This window comes from Lepisosteus platostomus, chromosome 11 (genome assembly GCF_059453375.1).
Source record: "Lepisosteus platostomus isolate fLepPlt1 chromosome 11, fLepPlt1.hap1, whole genome shotgun sequence".
Taxonomy (NCBI): domain Eukaryota; kingdom Metazoa; phylum Chordata; class Actinopteri; order Semionotiformes; family Lepisosteidae; genus Lepisosteus; species Lepisosteus platostomus.
The window spans coordinates 29,584,687-29,601,222 of NC_142621.1; the positions used below are offsets into that span (position 1 = coordinate 29,584,687).

A 16,536-nucleotide genomic window follows, 5' to 3' on the forward strand; every position below is an offset into this window, starting at 1 on the left:
AGTCCAGTAGAGCTCCATCTCCCTTTGCATTATGACTAGATGAGAGCTTATTTAACTTCATACCCTGAACCCATTGTGATTGTACAGTAGGCTCTTAACTTACACCCTATCTGAAAGGCTGTTTCTTCTATTCGCTTAATAGGCAGAACGATATACTGTAGGAAGGTAGATATCTAGGTAAACATCTACTTATGTTTATCATTTCATAGCAATGTTCTTTTCCCACAGCACTATGAAATTTAATTTATAAATCAATACACTGTTAAAAAGGGATTTTGGATCATCTTTCATCTACAGTATGTGTGTTTCACATAGACTTTCACAAGTCTTAATTTGTCATAGCTAGATGGCTGCAGAGCAGAAACAATATTGCTGTCAGTTCCTGTTTCAGTGTGATTGACTACTTGAAGCTCTCAGGTGTTCAGTTCAGTCTTTGAGCTTTACATAAAACAATACTACAGCAAGATCATATCTCACTGAGAGGACTGCAGTGCATTCAGGCCAGCTGAGTATAACTGTACAATAAAGGAGGTTTTCCAGGCCATGCAAACACTTATTTCTTCCCCAGAGGCCTTTGCTGCTGGACAGGTCAAGATCCAGACTTGTCTGTTATAGATTAAAATAAATCTTTGCCCACAAATCATCAGTAAACCATCAGTAAATCATCAGTAGTTGAAGAAGCAGAAGCAATTGTGTGCATATGTACTATATCAATAAAGAAATTGATACTATATGTACAGTAGTACATATCATCTGCTTTAGTATAACGTAAAGCAGAAATTAGCATGTTCTTAGAAAATAGACAAGAAAGTTTCCTAAGAATGAAAGACAAAGAGCTCCAAGGTGAAATGCAGACAATTTGGGAGTTCTTTGAAACTTTGTTTGTTGGTGTGGTGATGAAAGTGCCAAAGTTTCCTGTAAAAAGATTCCTGGCTTAAGACTGTACACTACAGCACTGTACCTCTGCCCTTTTAATATGTGAAACTAAGATTCTTTGCAACAGTAAGCACTGATTTATAGTTCATCCCTGATCTCAGTAAATGAGTTTTGCTCCACCAGCTTTTGAGGGTGCTACAGTGTCTGTCTACTTTAGAGGTAGCCTGAAAAATGGCTGTCTCATCCAAGGTAGGCAGCAGGCATGGAAATTAGCTACTTTTTTTGCTCTGGAAGGTAGTGGCAGATTTTTTTCAAGGCTCTGTAAGAAAAATTAGTACACTTTAAATCCTTTAGCACCATTATTAATCACAGCAAATTTTTGTATAGCCATCAGTCTTATTTATAAATATTGTCTTTATTTTCATTCACAGACCAATGATGCCTTAGGCCCAACATGGAACTGGTTGTATTTTATCCCTCTAATCATCATTGGGTCCTTTTTTGTACTTAACCTCGTGCTGGGAGTTCTTTCAGGGTAAGTTGAGCGTCACAGTTTCCAGTGTTGTTGGTTTTTAGGCTGAAATGAAAACGAATGCTGAAAAGGAAGATACAGTAACAATGACAGCAATACAATAACTGCTATAAAAAATAGTATAAAGTATATTTTACCCATTCAAAGAGCTGACAGATGTTCTAACAGGAGACAGCATGTCTCGTAGATTCTCCTCAATACATTTTGTCCTTCTTGCAGGGAGTTTGCCAAAGAAAGGGAGCGGGTGGAGAACCGGAGAGCCTTCATGAAGCTGCGCAGACAGCAGCAGATTGAGAGAGAGCTGAATGGATACCGAGCCTGGATAGACAGAGCAGGTAATGGTGGCATGGGCGATATTCCCAGCCTGTCTTGATGTAATACGGTGTGTACCAGAAAATAATAATCACAATCTACTGCAGGGTGGTCTTCTGTAGTTGCCATGAAGAGCAAGATTCCATCAAATCCAGTGCAGCAACAGAGCTGCATTGTGTTTGTGATTGTCTTAGAACTTTCTTCTACTGGACTGACGCTACAGAACAAAATTTGAAGAGGGTTGTAGGGGATAAATAACAAATTCAAACATATTGTATTAACTAGATTCATTTTGCTTTTTAATTATTAGGAAATTATTTATTTGTGATAGGAGATGTATGTTTTATTTAACTTGACATTGCACAACACATTTCTTAAAAAGGGTGTGAAAATTGTTTACCTGTAGATATTGAAACTTACAGAATTAACAATGAGTAATTTTCTCATTTGATGGTATGTGTCCACCATATGTCTGCATGATTTTTTGCTTCAAAGTGTTTCTTAATGATTGAACAGTGATTAGGATTACTGTCTCACAGTGCTGGGGCTCTGATTTCAATTCTTGGGGTATTATCTGCATGGAGTTTTCATGTTACCCTTGTGTCCATATTGATTTCCTCCAGGTGTTCTGAGTTCCTCTCACAGTCAAATGATATACAGTACTGGCAGGTTTACTGGCTTCTGTAAAACTGGTCCTAGTATGAGTGAGAGCGTGTTGGGTCTGTGTGTGCCCTGCAATGTACTGTATGGGCATCTTATCTAAGGTGTATCCTGTCGTGAACCCTAACCCTGGTATACTGTAGGCTCCAGTGTTGTGTTTACTCATGGTTTAGAAGTGTAGTCTTGTTATATACTATGCTTTTGCAGGAGCCTAGGCTGTGATGGGCATTATAGTGTTGATGACTTGAAACTGACTCCAGCTAACCGATGATGCATTTTCAGATTTTATTTTATAGTTTTTATTAGTTTAAAGGTTTGCTTTTTGCTCTTGAAAAGCCCTTAACATGGATTGGGAAAAAAGCTAAATGAAGTGATTAGTGTTGTCCATTTTTAGGTAATACAAGCAATATAAAGCAAGAAAAGAGGCCACAATGTGCAGTGCCCTCCAAAAGCAACATTTGTGTTTGCTTTACAGTCTGCAATATTTGCACAAACTGAAGAGGTTTGAATTATGCAACCAAATGCTGAGTTTCACTGAATGTGTTCCAACACTTATCGTCATTTGACATTACAAAGCATAGTTCCATTATAATATGATCAAATGTATGTATAACATACTATAAAGTAAAATGTGTATTGTTCTTGTTTTCAAATTAATTAAATGATCACAAATATCAGTTGACTGTAAAGCAAAATGAACAGTTTTAACTTTGTTGTCTGAATACTTTAGTAGGGCACAGTAAAGATAAAGAAATTAATGAATTAGTCTAAGAGAGTTTTCAGGTGCCTAAGTTTTAATTACTTTTTGGTCAACACACATTGTTCCCACACTTCCTTTTCAAAAACAACTCCACACACATACAAAAAAAAGAGTTTTCAAAAGATCTAAAATGCTGAAATCACAAACACACCCACTCACCATGGATTAATGAAGGGTGAAGCTTATTCAGAAAACAAACTGGTGAGTCACTGGCTGGAATCAATATTGGTTCATGCTGCCAGAAAAGGCCTGCAGTGTTCTCTGGGAAAAGGTGAGCCAACTGCAGGGGCAGGCCCACTCTCGAAGATGTGAAGTAAGCCAGCAACGGAAAAGATATTACAAGTTATATAGTATGAACCCCAAGAAATCAGATTTAAAATGTGATTTACTCAAACCCTTCAGACTGAACCCCATTAGACACTCAAATCTGTCACTACGTTGGAGCAATAATGCACCAGGCTAGTTATAGAAGCAAACAGTCTGCCTCAACATGCAAAACAATTCAACACGCACAAAGATGAGTATTCAAGAGATCTGAAATGATGAAATCGCAAATACACCCTCTCAACATGGATTTAGACTCAACTAACTGTTGGGCTTCAAAAGCAAATTGCACTTTAAATGTTTAATTCTCTAACCAATGGAAAAAATGGGAGGATAGGCCAAGCACATACTGTACTGTAAACCTCATTACATGAACAGGTTGTTGATTGCTTGGTCCACTTCTGTCTTCTGTATCTATTGTCATTATACATGACTGAAGCCAGCATGGTGTCTGTTTCAATACATCCAAGGCACATCTACTTAGCTAATCAAAAGGATCCAAAAATATTAGAGATGTGGGCTAACTATTTGAAGATACCCTAAGAATCATGTATTGATGTTAAGACAAAAGAAAAACTGCAAACAAAGAGGTCATTGGCTGGTTTGTTGATCATTGAACTACTAACTGAAGATATTAGGGTGAATTTCTAATATCTTCAGTTAATGTCCAGTCATTTCTTGAAGGATCCTGGATTGTATTGTCATCCCCACTGACAGGACTACAGTAGGTACTGTGGTTTGTTCTAACTCAGCAGACCGTGTAATAGGAAGTGCTCTGTGTTCTCCGTTTTAAACTGGATTCTTCATTCGTTCCATTTATTTAATTACTGATACTGAAATGGTCTATTTTAATAATAGAGCAAGATTTTTACACATCTCTTCCAGAATGTTTCTTTTGGAAGAAATCACTTAAAAGCTCAGGTCTCATTGTATCATCCATGCCATGAACTTTTAAAAAAAATGTTTTCATCCTTTACAGAGGAAGTGATGCTTGCAGAAGAAAATAAAAATTCAGGGACATCAGCATTGGATGGTAAGACATCCTTTTTATAATCAGTTTTTTTTTTAAATCTCACATAAAGATCCACCTGTCTTATTTGGTCATAAAAAACACTGCTGCTTCATTTCTGCCAGTTTTCTTGTTTGTATCAGTGCTGAGTATTACTTCATTCTACAATATGTATGCAGTCACCATGTCCAGTTTTGTTTTCTTTCTTCTTCAACACTTACAATATCCAATACAATTTTAATTTCTCTTTTGGTATCGAGCTATTTCTAAGTTCAGAACCAAAGCATGCATGTCTGTTTAAATATGTACTGAATGTATAGGAACAAGCAGTTTAATTCCCTGTTGCAAAGTAAAAATACGTAAAAAAATGAGAGCACAGCATTTCAGTGTGGAATCTTCAGACAGACTATGCATACAGTATCTACACACTTGAAGAAGACTCCATGTACGAAAAATTGTACTTGTTTTTTTAGATAAAGTTGAAAAGTTAGAGCAGGGTAATTGATACTGTAGTACTGTACATCAACACAACAGCCTTGCAATTTGTGGAGGCTTGGGGGAGTGTGTTTCGTTTGCCAGAAGACTTACAAACAATGTTGGTGCATTTACCGTACCTGAAATGATGGGTCAATTGAGTTATTTTTTTCTGGTGATGGTAAATGTCTTTCATTTATCATTTCTATTTGACTGAAATTTGAGTAAACATTTTGTGTTTTAATTTTGTTCTGCTGGGAGCCAGGATAAGAAGATTCACTGTTCTGAGAGCAGAAGTATGGTCTGTGCTGTGAAGGAGCTCATTTCTTTTACCGATTTATTTTACCTTTTATCAAGCAATTTTATTTTGCTTGCTTGTTGTCTCTGCTGTTGAACTGGCAACCTGTTACTTGGACAAACCTGTCAGGTACAGTACATGTAATGTCCCAAAATACCAACTAAGAAAAGGATCAGATATACAGGTAACCACTAACAGTGGATATCACTGTATACAAAACCATATTATTCAATAATTAATAATAATTAGTACTCATTTGTCACTTTCAACTTAGAATGCAGGCTGTGATTGCAGTCTAAGCTGTACTAATAAATAAGTCATTTTGCAGCAATTATGATGTCAGAAATAACTTAATCAGGGGTATCTAACCCTGATCCTCAAGAGCAATGGTTATCTCTTCAGGTGAGCTCCGAATGACTTAATTTGATGAATCTGTTGAATTAGGAGACATCAAGATTCTTTTCAGACCCTTGAGCATTTAAGGTTACATACAATATAAAGCCTGAAGCACCAGGTTTTGGTCAAGGGGGTTATTTATTATCTCTTAGTTTTTAAGACACTCCCCCTCACACAACACTCACACACTACTCAAGCAGAGAGAAGATGTATTTTAACCACTACCTGACAAGGAAACAACTTTAGAAAAAAATCATTTTAAAGGATGTTATCTTGAAGAAAACAGAATTTAGTATAGTCCTGAAAAATTCTTATGCCAGAAGAACTAGATTGAAACAAGTTTTTTTCTCATGAACAACCTGGACTGCCAATTCCAAAAGATTTTTGTAACACCACATTCTGTATTTCATGAACTTATATCAGTTTCATACCGTATGCAGATGCATATTAAATTAACATTTAGAGACCCCATATTACTTTCAGTTGGCATTTACCTAATGAGAAGATTTAGAGAACAGCAATAAAAATAATTACAATAATAAAAGACGAAACCCAAATGATCTTATTAAACGTCTTAGACATGCGCATGAGGGAAACTGCATCTTACTTGAGGAGATCATGTAAAACAAAACAAATGAAAGTTGTAACATCAATTACATACAGTACTTATTGAAGGTACAGTAGAGTCAATTTTAGACAACAAATAATTGAATATAATAAGACATATTTTGCTGTGAATTCAATAAACAACTGCAAATGAAAGTCAATTTAAAACCTGCAAAAAAAGCATTACCTTAGTATTTACATTTGCATTTTTAATGATCATCTATGGTTTTTAAAGACTGTGTGTAATGGACCTCTGTGTGCACAAGAAGGGGGCAGCGGTCCCATTTGAACTAAGGGTTTGGGAGAGGCCTTTTCCACATTACAGCAAACCCAATTCCAAACCTCCTGCAGGTTACATACAGTGCTGTCCAAAGCAGAGACATTGGTTCCTCCAGGCTGCAGGGTAAAGAGAGGACGTTGGTAGCCATAAACATGGAAGCAGAAGACAGATTGGGCAGAGGGACAAAAAGGTCAGATTTCAAGAAACCAACTCAGATCACTGAGCATCCTTGACAGCATGTATGACCCATGATGAAATCGACGGATATTGTCCAGTCAGAAGTCGGGAGAGGCTGAAACTGGCCTGCAGGGAATGACCAGGAATGCTTGGCCTGGTTGCAAGCATGATAGGCTGCAGTGTCACCCTGCATCTTCACCTGCCAGAAAAGCTCCAATATCTCCTGTACACCTGGGTGGCTAGTTGTGATATTATATTATACTGTTAGATCTCAGACCTGACAGACCTGACAGGCTGTGGGACGTAGCATGTGCCAGGTGGGGTGTCCAGAAGTGGGGGATAGTATGCCAGTGCCATCTTCACTGCCTCTTCCGTGGATTGGCGATTAGCTCCAATGATGTGGGTAGGAGGAATTATATTTTTCGGCTCTCCCGAGGAGTCATCAGGGACATGTATTCTACACAGGGCATCTGCCTTGCCATTCTCCAACCTGGATCAGTACGTGTTGGAAAAATTGAACCAGGAGAAATATAGAACCCAGCTTGCCTGCCTAGGGTTCAAATGTTTGGCCTTCTACAAAAAGGCCAGGTTCTTTTGGTTGATGGGCACGAGGAATGGTGAGCAGCCCCTTCCAGAAGATGCCTCCTCTCTTCCAAAGTCCTTGACCGGCCCTTCTTCTTGGTGAGGGCTGTCATGGCAGCCAATTCCAAACTGTTATCGCGGATGAAGCTGCGGCAATAGCTCACAAATCCCAAAAACTACTGGACTTATTTCAGTGAAGTGGGAGTGGGCCATTTTCATACTGCTGAGATCTTCTGGGAACCCATATGGAGGCCTTTATAAGAGATGTGGTATCCCAGGAATGTGACCTCCAGCACATGGAATTTGTACTTCTCCAGCTTCGCAAACAGGCAACGATGGGAGAGCCGGGTCATGATTTGCTTGACATGTTGGATATGCTCAGTGTTGTAGTTGAAGAAGTTTTGTATGGTTCTATGTAGATGACCATAAGTTTGTCCATGAAAACCCTGAACACATTGTTAACAAAACATTGAAAGATGACATTAGCTGTACAGAAGCCAGAAGGTATCACCAGGTATTCAGAATAGCCTGTGCTAGTGTTGAAGTCCGTCTTGCTTTTGACCCCTTCCACACCCGATTATAGGCTTCCATTAGATCCATTTTTAGAAATTTCAGGAACCTACAACCTGTTTGTTGTCTTAAAGCTGTAGAGATGTAGAGATTGCTTTGTGTTTTGCTAAGTACAATTAAGCATGGCCTCAATTGCTTTACCTTTAAAAATACAGGATAGGAGTGTGTCTAAGCCCAGTACAGTTTACCATATTTAAACCGGCTTTGTACTGTAAGCTGAATACAGGTATACAGTACCATGTGCAAATATACTAAAGGTATTTATGTTCAACTTGCCTATTGAGACAATCTGTATTCTTAGTGAAGTGAGACTATGGAAATATGTTACCCATGATGCTGTGTGGGTTTACACAGAATTTGCATTGCTTTGCCATATAATACTTTCATAACATTTTTTTGAATGAAACACCTCTCAACTGGAGAAGTACTGTAGTAAGACAGAACAAATGTAATGTTTCAGTTTTTGTTTTCATTCTACTTTTCAGCATGGAATTAACCTGTACTTGTTCCATTGCAGTTTGCATGCTGAGACAGTTCCCCACTTGCAATTAATTTAGAAGTATTCTGTATGTGTGTGTGCATATACAGTACACACACCTGTAATTCTATACATTAAAGGATGTGATTTGTGTGCACCAATACACCGACATTTTTATTAAATGTTGATTGACAGTTCCCAAGAGGTTGTCATGATGGAATACATCTGGTGACCATGGTGAAGATCAACTTCTAATCTCCACTTTCACCTTTAAAACAGCTTGACTAAATTAAAACCAATATTGAATTGTAATGCTTCACACATCTTTACATAGCAAGAAGACCAAATATATCCTGTCTGACCTGCATAAATGGTTTTATAAAGAAAGGGCAAAAGCAGCCAGAAATGTTCTGCTGTTTGGGTGGAAATAGTAAGTAATTGCTTCAATTATGGAGTACACTAAGGTTGCCTTGGTAACTGTAGATTTAAAGCTGCCCTGGAGTACTGGTAGTTGTCTTTCAGCAACTACCTCAGTCTAAGCTTTGGAGAAGTATATCTTCTGTAGGCTCTTTTATGTATTTATGAAAGCTGGGGTAAATATTTATATGTGCTGCAGGTACAATTTCCTTTCTAACTAAAAATATTCCAGAGGACCGGGTTCACAGTGGATTCAGACCTGAAACATGCAAATAACTAACAATATTTGCACAGTTCCTCTGACTCTGCAGTGCAATTATGCACCTTCTTCATCAACAAGTGCATGAAACCAAGCAGAGTGCTACTGGCCAAGCTGTAATGAATGTTTGTGTCTACTCCATCATGTGTGTGGTGTTTCATTACTGTACTGTCATGTGCCTTAATGAATATAATAAATAAAGTAGGCTTTATCAAAGAGAAAATTTCACTGGCACTGGTTCTCTAGAAGAACTGACTGAATTTCACATTTGTGAATCCCATCTAAATTTCTGGGGTTGCAGTGCTCAGAAGAGCGACTATCAAGAAAAGCCGCATGGAAGTGATTCGCAGGGAGCCAAGTGAAGACCAGTATGCTGACATCTCATCTGTAGGTGAGTTTTAAAAAACAATATACAGTATACTGCAGGACACAAAGAATAATTCAGTCTATCTGTTCTACCGCTCTACCAGAAAACCACTTCACTTTGCAATAAAATTAGATCCAAAGGTCAAAAAGGTTTCTGTTTTTGCAGGACGTTTGTAAAGCGGAAGTATTGAGGGATCAGGCGTCTGCATACCAGAGTCAAATAGAGATCTATTAATATTATGTTTAAACTAAAAGTTACAATTTCAACATATAGTTGGATAAATCGAACAATTATCATCGACCTTGTGTGACAGTGGTCACACAAGTTGTATGCAGTCAAACTCTTATAAGTACTCAGTCTTGTTTTGATAGGAGCAAATGCAATTCCCGATTCTATCTAAAAAGATGAAAAAAAAATCTTTAACACAGAAGACAGCTCACAAGTGGTTCTGTGTAACTAAATAAATTAGTACAAACGAGGAGATGGAAAATACTCAATTTTCTTGTTGTGTCAGAAGATTGTCCAGACCGCCGATGAACTTTAACCTTTCTAAATCCCTTTCCCAGGCATCCCTCTTGCAAGGGCCAGCATTAAGAGTGCTAAATTCGGCGGGGCCTCGTACTGCCGGAGGAAAGAACGCATGCTCCGCATTTCCATCCGCCGCATGGTCAAATCACACACTTTCTACTGGACGGTGCTCAGTTTGGTGGCCTTGAACACACTGTGTGTCGCCATTGTGCACCACAATCAGCCTGAGTGGCTTTCCACTTTTCTATGTAAGTCAGCTAAGAGTTGATGCTCAGCTTGTATCACACATTGACGTTGTCAGAAGAAACTGCACAATTCTGGTATCCTTTTTCCAAATCCCACTAGTGGGATTTTCATTCATCCTCACTCATCTCGGCACAAACACAAATTGGACGCCCAGTCCGCAACTTAGTTCAACACTTGTAATGTTAGTAACTGCGATGAATTGGAGGTAGATACTGTAGGTGTCCTCTGATCTTTTCCCAGGATCCTGACCAGTGCATGCACAAACCCAGGGATCTGGGAGATATCCTTGAAATAACCATCCTTCTGATGTTCTGAAACTCAGGATAAAGGCCAGCTGCTCTAAAACAAGGCCAAAGAAATAACAGATTTCAACTCGTACCCCATGCATATTGGGCAGGGGTCTAATTCACCACAGTAGTGCACCTTGTCATTTTTACATTCCTAAAGCTTCAATAAAATCATCTGTGTTGTGGTTTTCCAGCTTCATACTAAGGTGATTAAAAATACAAATGCACCAATCCTAATTTAAAACATTCAGTACTCTTAAAAAATGAATAACAGTGTTTTAAGTTTTGATCTGAGAGTGACATACAGTATAGCTAGGTGTACGATAGCAAAGCATTCAGGTGCCTGATACAAACAAGGGTAGTGTGTCGAATTGCAATCCTACAATGTTGTTTTTTCTGTTGTGCAGACTATGCAGAATTCCTTTTCCTAGGACTCTTTCTCACCGAAATGTTTCTAAAAATGTATGGCCTGGGACCACGGCTCTACTTCCATTCATCCTTCAACTGCTTTGACTGTGGAGTAAGTTTATGGATTTCAATTGTTCACCTTTGTCACACTGTAAGTCTGAAGAGACGCTCTAATATTATGCCTGGGTGGGGTATGTCAGCTTTTTTCACACACAGGCAAGAAGCTAGCCTGCCAGCTTTAAAAATGGCTTCTTTATTGAACTAAAAAAAGACTGAGAGAAACACTTCTGGGAGTGACCTGGATTTACTGTCCCACTTCTAAGATCTGTGTTGTCAGTCATCATGATTTATAGATAATCTTTGTTATTTTGGAGGGTAAAGAGAAAGATTAATAAGACTCAGTGTGAAAAGCACACTGTTCCTCTTCCTGCATGTTTTAACCCAGTTTAACTACCCAAAAGCTAAGTTAAGTTAAAATATGCAGGGACAGCTATGATAGAGTATATTGATAGGACAATTGATAAAAAGTTAGAAGATAAGGGTACTGTAGATTGAAGCAGGGAAAGGTGTATAATAAAGTTCAGTTGACATTTAACTTTTGGTATCTTTACAAAATATGAAAGAAAATTTATATTTTGTCCCTTCCAGAGATTTATTTGAATCTTGATTTGCAAAGTTCTCTTTGGTGCCCCATATTTGTATTACAGTTGATTTATCTGGAATCTTGGAGTGATTTGGTCACTGTACCAGCAGAGGCAGGTACTGCAAAAGCACCTTGTATTCCACTGAAACATGCAACAGAGCATATAGAAGGGTTGTTGTTGATTGGAGACCCGTGTGATTAATGCTTAACAACCATATCTGTGCAGCAAGGAAAGGGAGAATGCCCACGTGTTTGTGCCCTGCCTTCAAGCCAATCCAGTTCGGTTAATTCTTGGCAAATTGTGTACTGCTGAATGTACTGTATCACAGCTGATAACACAACCTAGACCCATACCACCAATATCCACTATCTCTATAATATGGCACCCCTTGCCCTCCAAATCAACCCCTGTACTGCTTGAGCCACTAGGAAGAACAGAAGCTATTTGCTTCAACCATGCAAGCTTTAGATATAATCTCTGTTTCTACTGTAGATTAATAATAGAATTATAAGATAACGAATTTCACTTTTCTGACATACTTTACTCTCAATCCAGAACATCTTCACTCTGATGTTGAAAACATTATCATAGCCATCCTTTTTTTAAAACTGAAATGTAATCATTAAAGGTTTAAGGCATCTTAGTTCCTTTTCTGAAGCATAATGTTAAAAAGGTTTTATTTTGCATAATGAGCACTAAAAAGAATGCATTTTTTGAATGCCATAAAGAAAAAAAGATTCTAAGAATGGGAAAAAAAGATTACAGTGTGTCAGAAAATCTTGAGGTCTTCATGACGTTTTTTTATTAACTAAGCAGCAAATGATGAAAGTGCAGAGTCTGTTAGCTTTGGTGTCAGTTATAAAGAAGCATATCTTTCCCTCAGTCTTTGGAATGCAAATTTGTGGAACACTATTCCAAGTGGAATAAAATCAGATAGAATATCCCACTTTTCAACCATTTAAAACACAATAAGTTTTTGTTTCTCAAAACACCTCCTCATACAGTAGTTTGTCATAACTAAACAAATTTCAGTACTGGGCTTCTCAATGAGCTTTCACTGTAGTTTGGAAGCATTTTTAGCATTATTTAATCATCCACATGCTGTAAACAGTTAGTTGAAGTTGATGCCCATTACCTCTACCTACAGTAGATGCTTTAAAGCCTTGTGAGTTTGAATGGTACCCAAGAAAATGTTTAATTGTTATCCCACATTTCATTTATTGACAAATGTTTGTCCTGTTTCAATACAGTTTTGCTTTGTGAGTGTTGATTCGCATTGCCTTTAATCTCTTTTGTATACCTTTGCTCAATGTTATAACTTGGTTTCTGAAGGATTACACTGTAGTAAAGGAGCAATATAAAATGAAATAGGTTATCTTTTAGTATTAAGGAATGTTTTTTCAGTAGCCACATTTTTTTTATGCACACTATACCATCTCACAATTTTATCATAAATATTATAAAATGAACTCAGAACTCAGCCACCAGACCAGCATTTTGCAAAATTTCCTGTGCATTTTTGCTTGAACCATTTCATGCATGAACATTTCAATTTGTACAACACTAAATAATGCACAGCCATAAAATAGCAGGGGAGTTGAGTGAGTATTACTCTTTAGATATTGACTTGCTATTGTTTAGATTGTTAGATGTCGTCTGTGGGACAGAAGCTGATAAAATGTAAATAATAACCAGCAATATGCTGACATAGGCTGTGACGCTGTTTTTTTCATGCATTTATAAGAAAATATATCTTTAAATTAAATGGGAAATTTCAGCAACTCATTTTCACAGTTAGTCTCAAAATATTTAGTAAAAAAAAATTTAATATACATATATTAGAGGTTTTTCATGTTTCTAATAATTAGTAGAGATTATACTGTAGGTAAAAAGCTATTTTAACACAGATTGCTCAGGCACATATAATTTGTTTTTTTTTCTACACTCATTATGTTATGCTTACTGCACTATTCTCAAAAAACATAAAAACCAAACACTCATCATGTTGCAAAACCATCGTTTTGTTTCGAAACATATTTGTTCAACCCTCTGAAAGATGATTGTTCTGTTTTCTTTTACAAAGAAACAGCTGTGTAGTTTCAACTTTTTGCTTGACCTTTCTGTAATACTGTACAGAAAGTGCCATTCTGAAACACCTTTAAAATAAGGTAATACACTTGCACTGATGCGGGAATGATAGCTTCGTGCAGTTAGGTTTTTTGGTGGGGGGGGGGGGTGCGTTGTTCACACAATAATTTGTAAAACAGTTTTTAGCGAATATTTTTGAAATGATGTCACTGCTCAAGTAAAACAGTGCTGAAAAATAACCCTTCCATGATGAGTCCTGGGTATGAATATTAATATTTCCACTGTGATTTTGTGGTAATAACCTTTGGAGAAGTTTTGCCATGGGGATGACATGCTCTGAGAGCATCTGCTGTGGTTTTTGTAGGTGATCGTCGGCAGCATCTTTGAAGTGGTCTGGGGATTCTTTCGCCCTGGGATGTCTTTCGGAATCAGCGTCCTTCGAGCTCTGAGGCTGCTGAGGATCTTCAAGATCACAAAGTGAGTGTCTTTAATCGTCCATGTGCTTGGTCAGTGTGTTTAACCACCACATCTCAGCCCAGAAAGGATCGACTGTAACCCTGAGATTTCTTATTCTTTGGTCAAAAGAGTTTTTTCATGTTGCTGCCAAAAAGCTTGCTATGTGGCTAGTGACAATAAAGTTCTTCATTGTAACACGCACTGTAAGTGTGCATCGTACTGTGAACACAGAGCTTGCACCTTTTCACTTTAACATTCTTCATGCCTGCTTTTTTTAAAACTAAAAACACTTAATAATCAAGGCTTCATAATCTTGTATTAATAAAACAGTATGTACAGTATACATTACCATTTTAAAGCATTTTAAACCCAATATTTGGATAACAGGAAGAGAAAACAATATAATAAATTTGTCCTTATTCTGCTTATTCTCCAATAGCTTTGCCTCCCTGATAACAGGCCCATGTTAAGAGAGACGGCCATATTTAATAGATGAAAAATCTACTGTAAGTTAAACAACACACATGAAGGAGACGACACTGGCCACTACCACACATAAATATGAATGTATATGGTCTTTTCTTTTTAAATTAAATCTGCAGTTTAACATGTACTATTAATTGAGCTTGGTTCCTAGAGTGAAACTGCGACTGTTTGACGACAATGGACCTCTCTCAGTCAGCACTCCACCCTGGCTTCTGATTTACCTGGAGAAGCCTACAGTATCAAATGAAGCTGTTACAGTAATTATATCCCATAAAGATTCTGAGTTTTAGTCTATGCCATACAGTTTGCAATGAAGATATGTTTTGAAACCATGCTATTAAAGGAACTGTGTGATAGGTATATCAGAAGCAAAGTTTTTAGTGCCAGAAAATAGATAGAAATTATCGGCTTTGTTTTTAGTGCAGTCCAATACATTGCTAAAGTGCCATTGTGTGCATTTGAGGTTTTAAATTTAAAATAACACTTTAAACAACCCTTTTAGCCTTCAAATTTGTGTGTGGGAATGCAAATGTTCAGCATCAATGACAAATGCAAAGGACCTTTTTTTTCCACAATGCTTTTTGTATGGTACTACAGTATGTCTTCTCTCAATTATGTCTTAAAATATAAGAAATATGCCATCAAAAGTATAAAAAGTGCATATGATTAGATCACAGCCTTCTTCATTCATATCAACATAGCTATTAAATGCAATTACTCTAAGTGAAATGCAATCCGTTTTAATCATCATTCCCAACCTTACTTTCCATTGGTAATAATTGTAATTTAGATAAATATCTTATCAGAGACAGTAACTGCAATTAACTGCAATCCTGATTCATTCTAACTGTTTCTTAAGTACTGAAGGGGGGAAATATTTGAATTTTCAAAGCCGCTACACTAAATGTTTCATAAATAAGCTGTGCTTCAGGTACCTCCTGTATAGTTCGCAGTGGTTTCAGGATTGATTCTCAGGACCTTTCAAGTGGTAAAAACATTGAAGGGGATCATTCAGAATATACTGTAGGTTACTGTAAGTACATGATAGTTTAGACACTGTTGGATTCAATATTGGGTTAGTTATTAGGCAGCTCTGAGAGGGATCTTCCAAGAGTACAATAACTAGAGGATCACTGCCAGGATTAGGTAGGCTTCATTTGGCCTCAATAACCTCAGATTGACAAGTAACAATAACACCATATTGCAGTCCGGGCTCCTGTGAGTTTACAGTAAGTTCCCTGGCAGCTGCATCACACTGTAATTGTTAACTCATTGAGCATTATGCAGCCCACAGGATGAAAATCATGCAGTTGGCTCTTACAGCACACATTTCGTAGGAAAGTCCCACTAGTGCAGCTGCACAGGTGAGTTGAGTGAACTGGCAATTAGAAATTTGAATTTTAATGCTGCAGTTACCTATTTTCTTTCTAGTGAGATGAAATGTGTAATTTAAAAAGTTATTTTTTTCGAAGAAACATTTACATTTCCTAGCCAGCACAACCAACCACAAGGTATGGTGACTAAATTATACACAGTATTAAAAGGCCTTATTAGTCCATTGTACAAGTTTAACATACTGTAACATCGATGATTTAAATTCAGCAACTGTACATCCTTACATTTTGTTAACCTTTTTTAGCGCTTCCCCTCATTGAATTTAATATTGAATTGTCATCAAAAACACCAAGGTCTTTTTCATGCATTGTCTCTTAAAGCTAAACATTTTCCTTTTTTATTTACAATATACAGTAATTTATGTTTTTTCTACTGTACCTACAGTACATGCAGCGGGGTTTTACACTTGTCAAAACCCTGGATTATGCTTCATTGCCCACTTTTTTGTGCTGTCTTAAATTTTATCTAAATCTTTTTTACTTTCATATGTTGCTTCTTTTAGTGTTTGCTTATCTTCCTATTTTTATTTTCTACAATCTTGGTTATATTACTAACCATCCCAGAATGCCCATCAATGATATAAATTAGAAAGCGGTGATTATAGCATACTACACAAATTGT

The 16,536-nt window shown here is 37.2% G+C and overlaps 1 protein-coding gene across 8 annotated transcripts in view; it reads left to right on the forward strand.

Annotated features, from left to right (window-relative positions):
* The window catches only part of cacna1ea (calcium voltage-gated channel subunit alpha1 Ea), a 344,022-nt gene that overhangs the window by 255,683 nt on the left and 71,803 nt on the right, over positions 1–16,536 (forward strand). For all 8 annotated transcript variants that reach the window (XR_015925303.1, XM_088599066.1, XM_088599061.1 and 5 more), the window contains 7 exons: positions 1,308–1,411; positions 1,628–1,743; positions 4,444–4,497; positions 9,312–9,401; positions 9,944–10,153; positions 10,846–10,958; positions 13,943–14,055. Coding sequence is in view for 7 of the 8 variants with exons in the window: in XM_088599066.1 (XP_088455192.1) it covers positions 1,308–1,411; positions 1,628–1,743; positions 4,444–4,497; positions 9,312–9,401; positions 9,944–10,153; positions 10,846–10,958; positions 13,943–14,055 (800 nt within the window). In the remaining variant the exon portion in view is untranslated. The remainder of the gene's footprint in view (positions 1–1,307; positions 1,412–1,627; positions 1,744–4,443; positions 4,498–9,311; positions 9,402–9,943; positions 10,154–10,845; positions 10,959–13,942; positions 14,056–16,536) is intronic.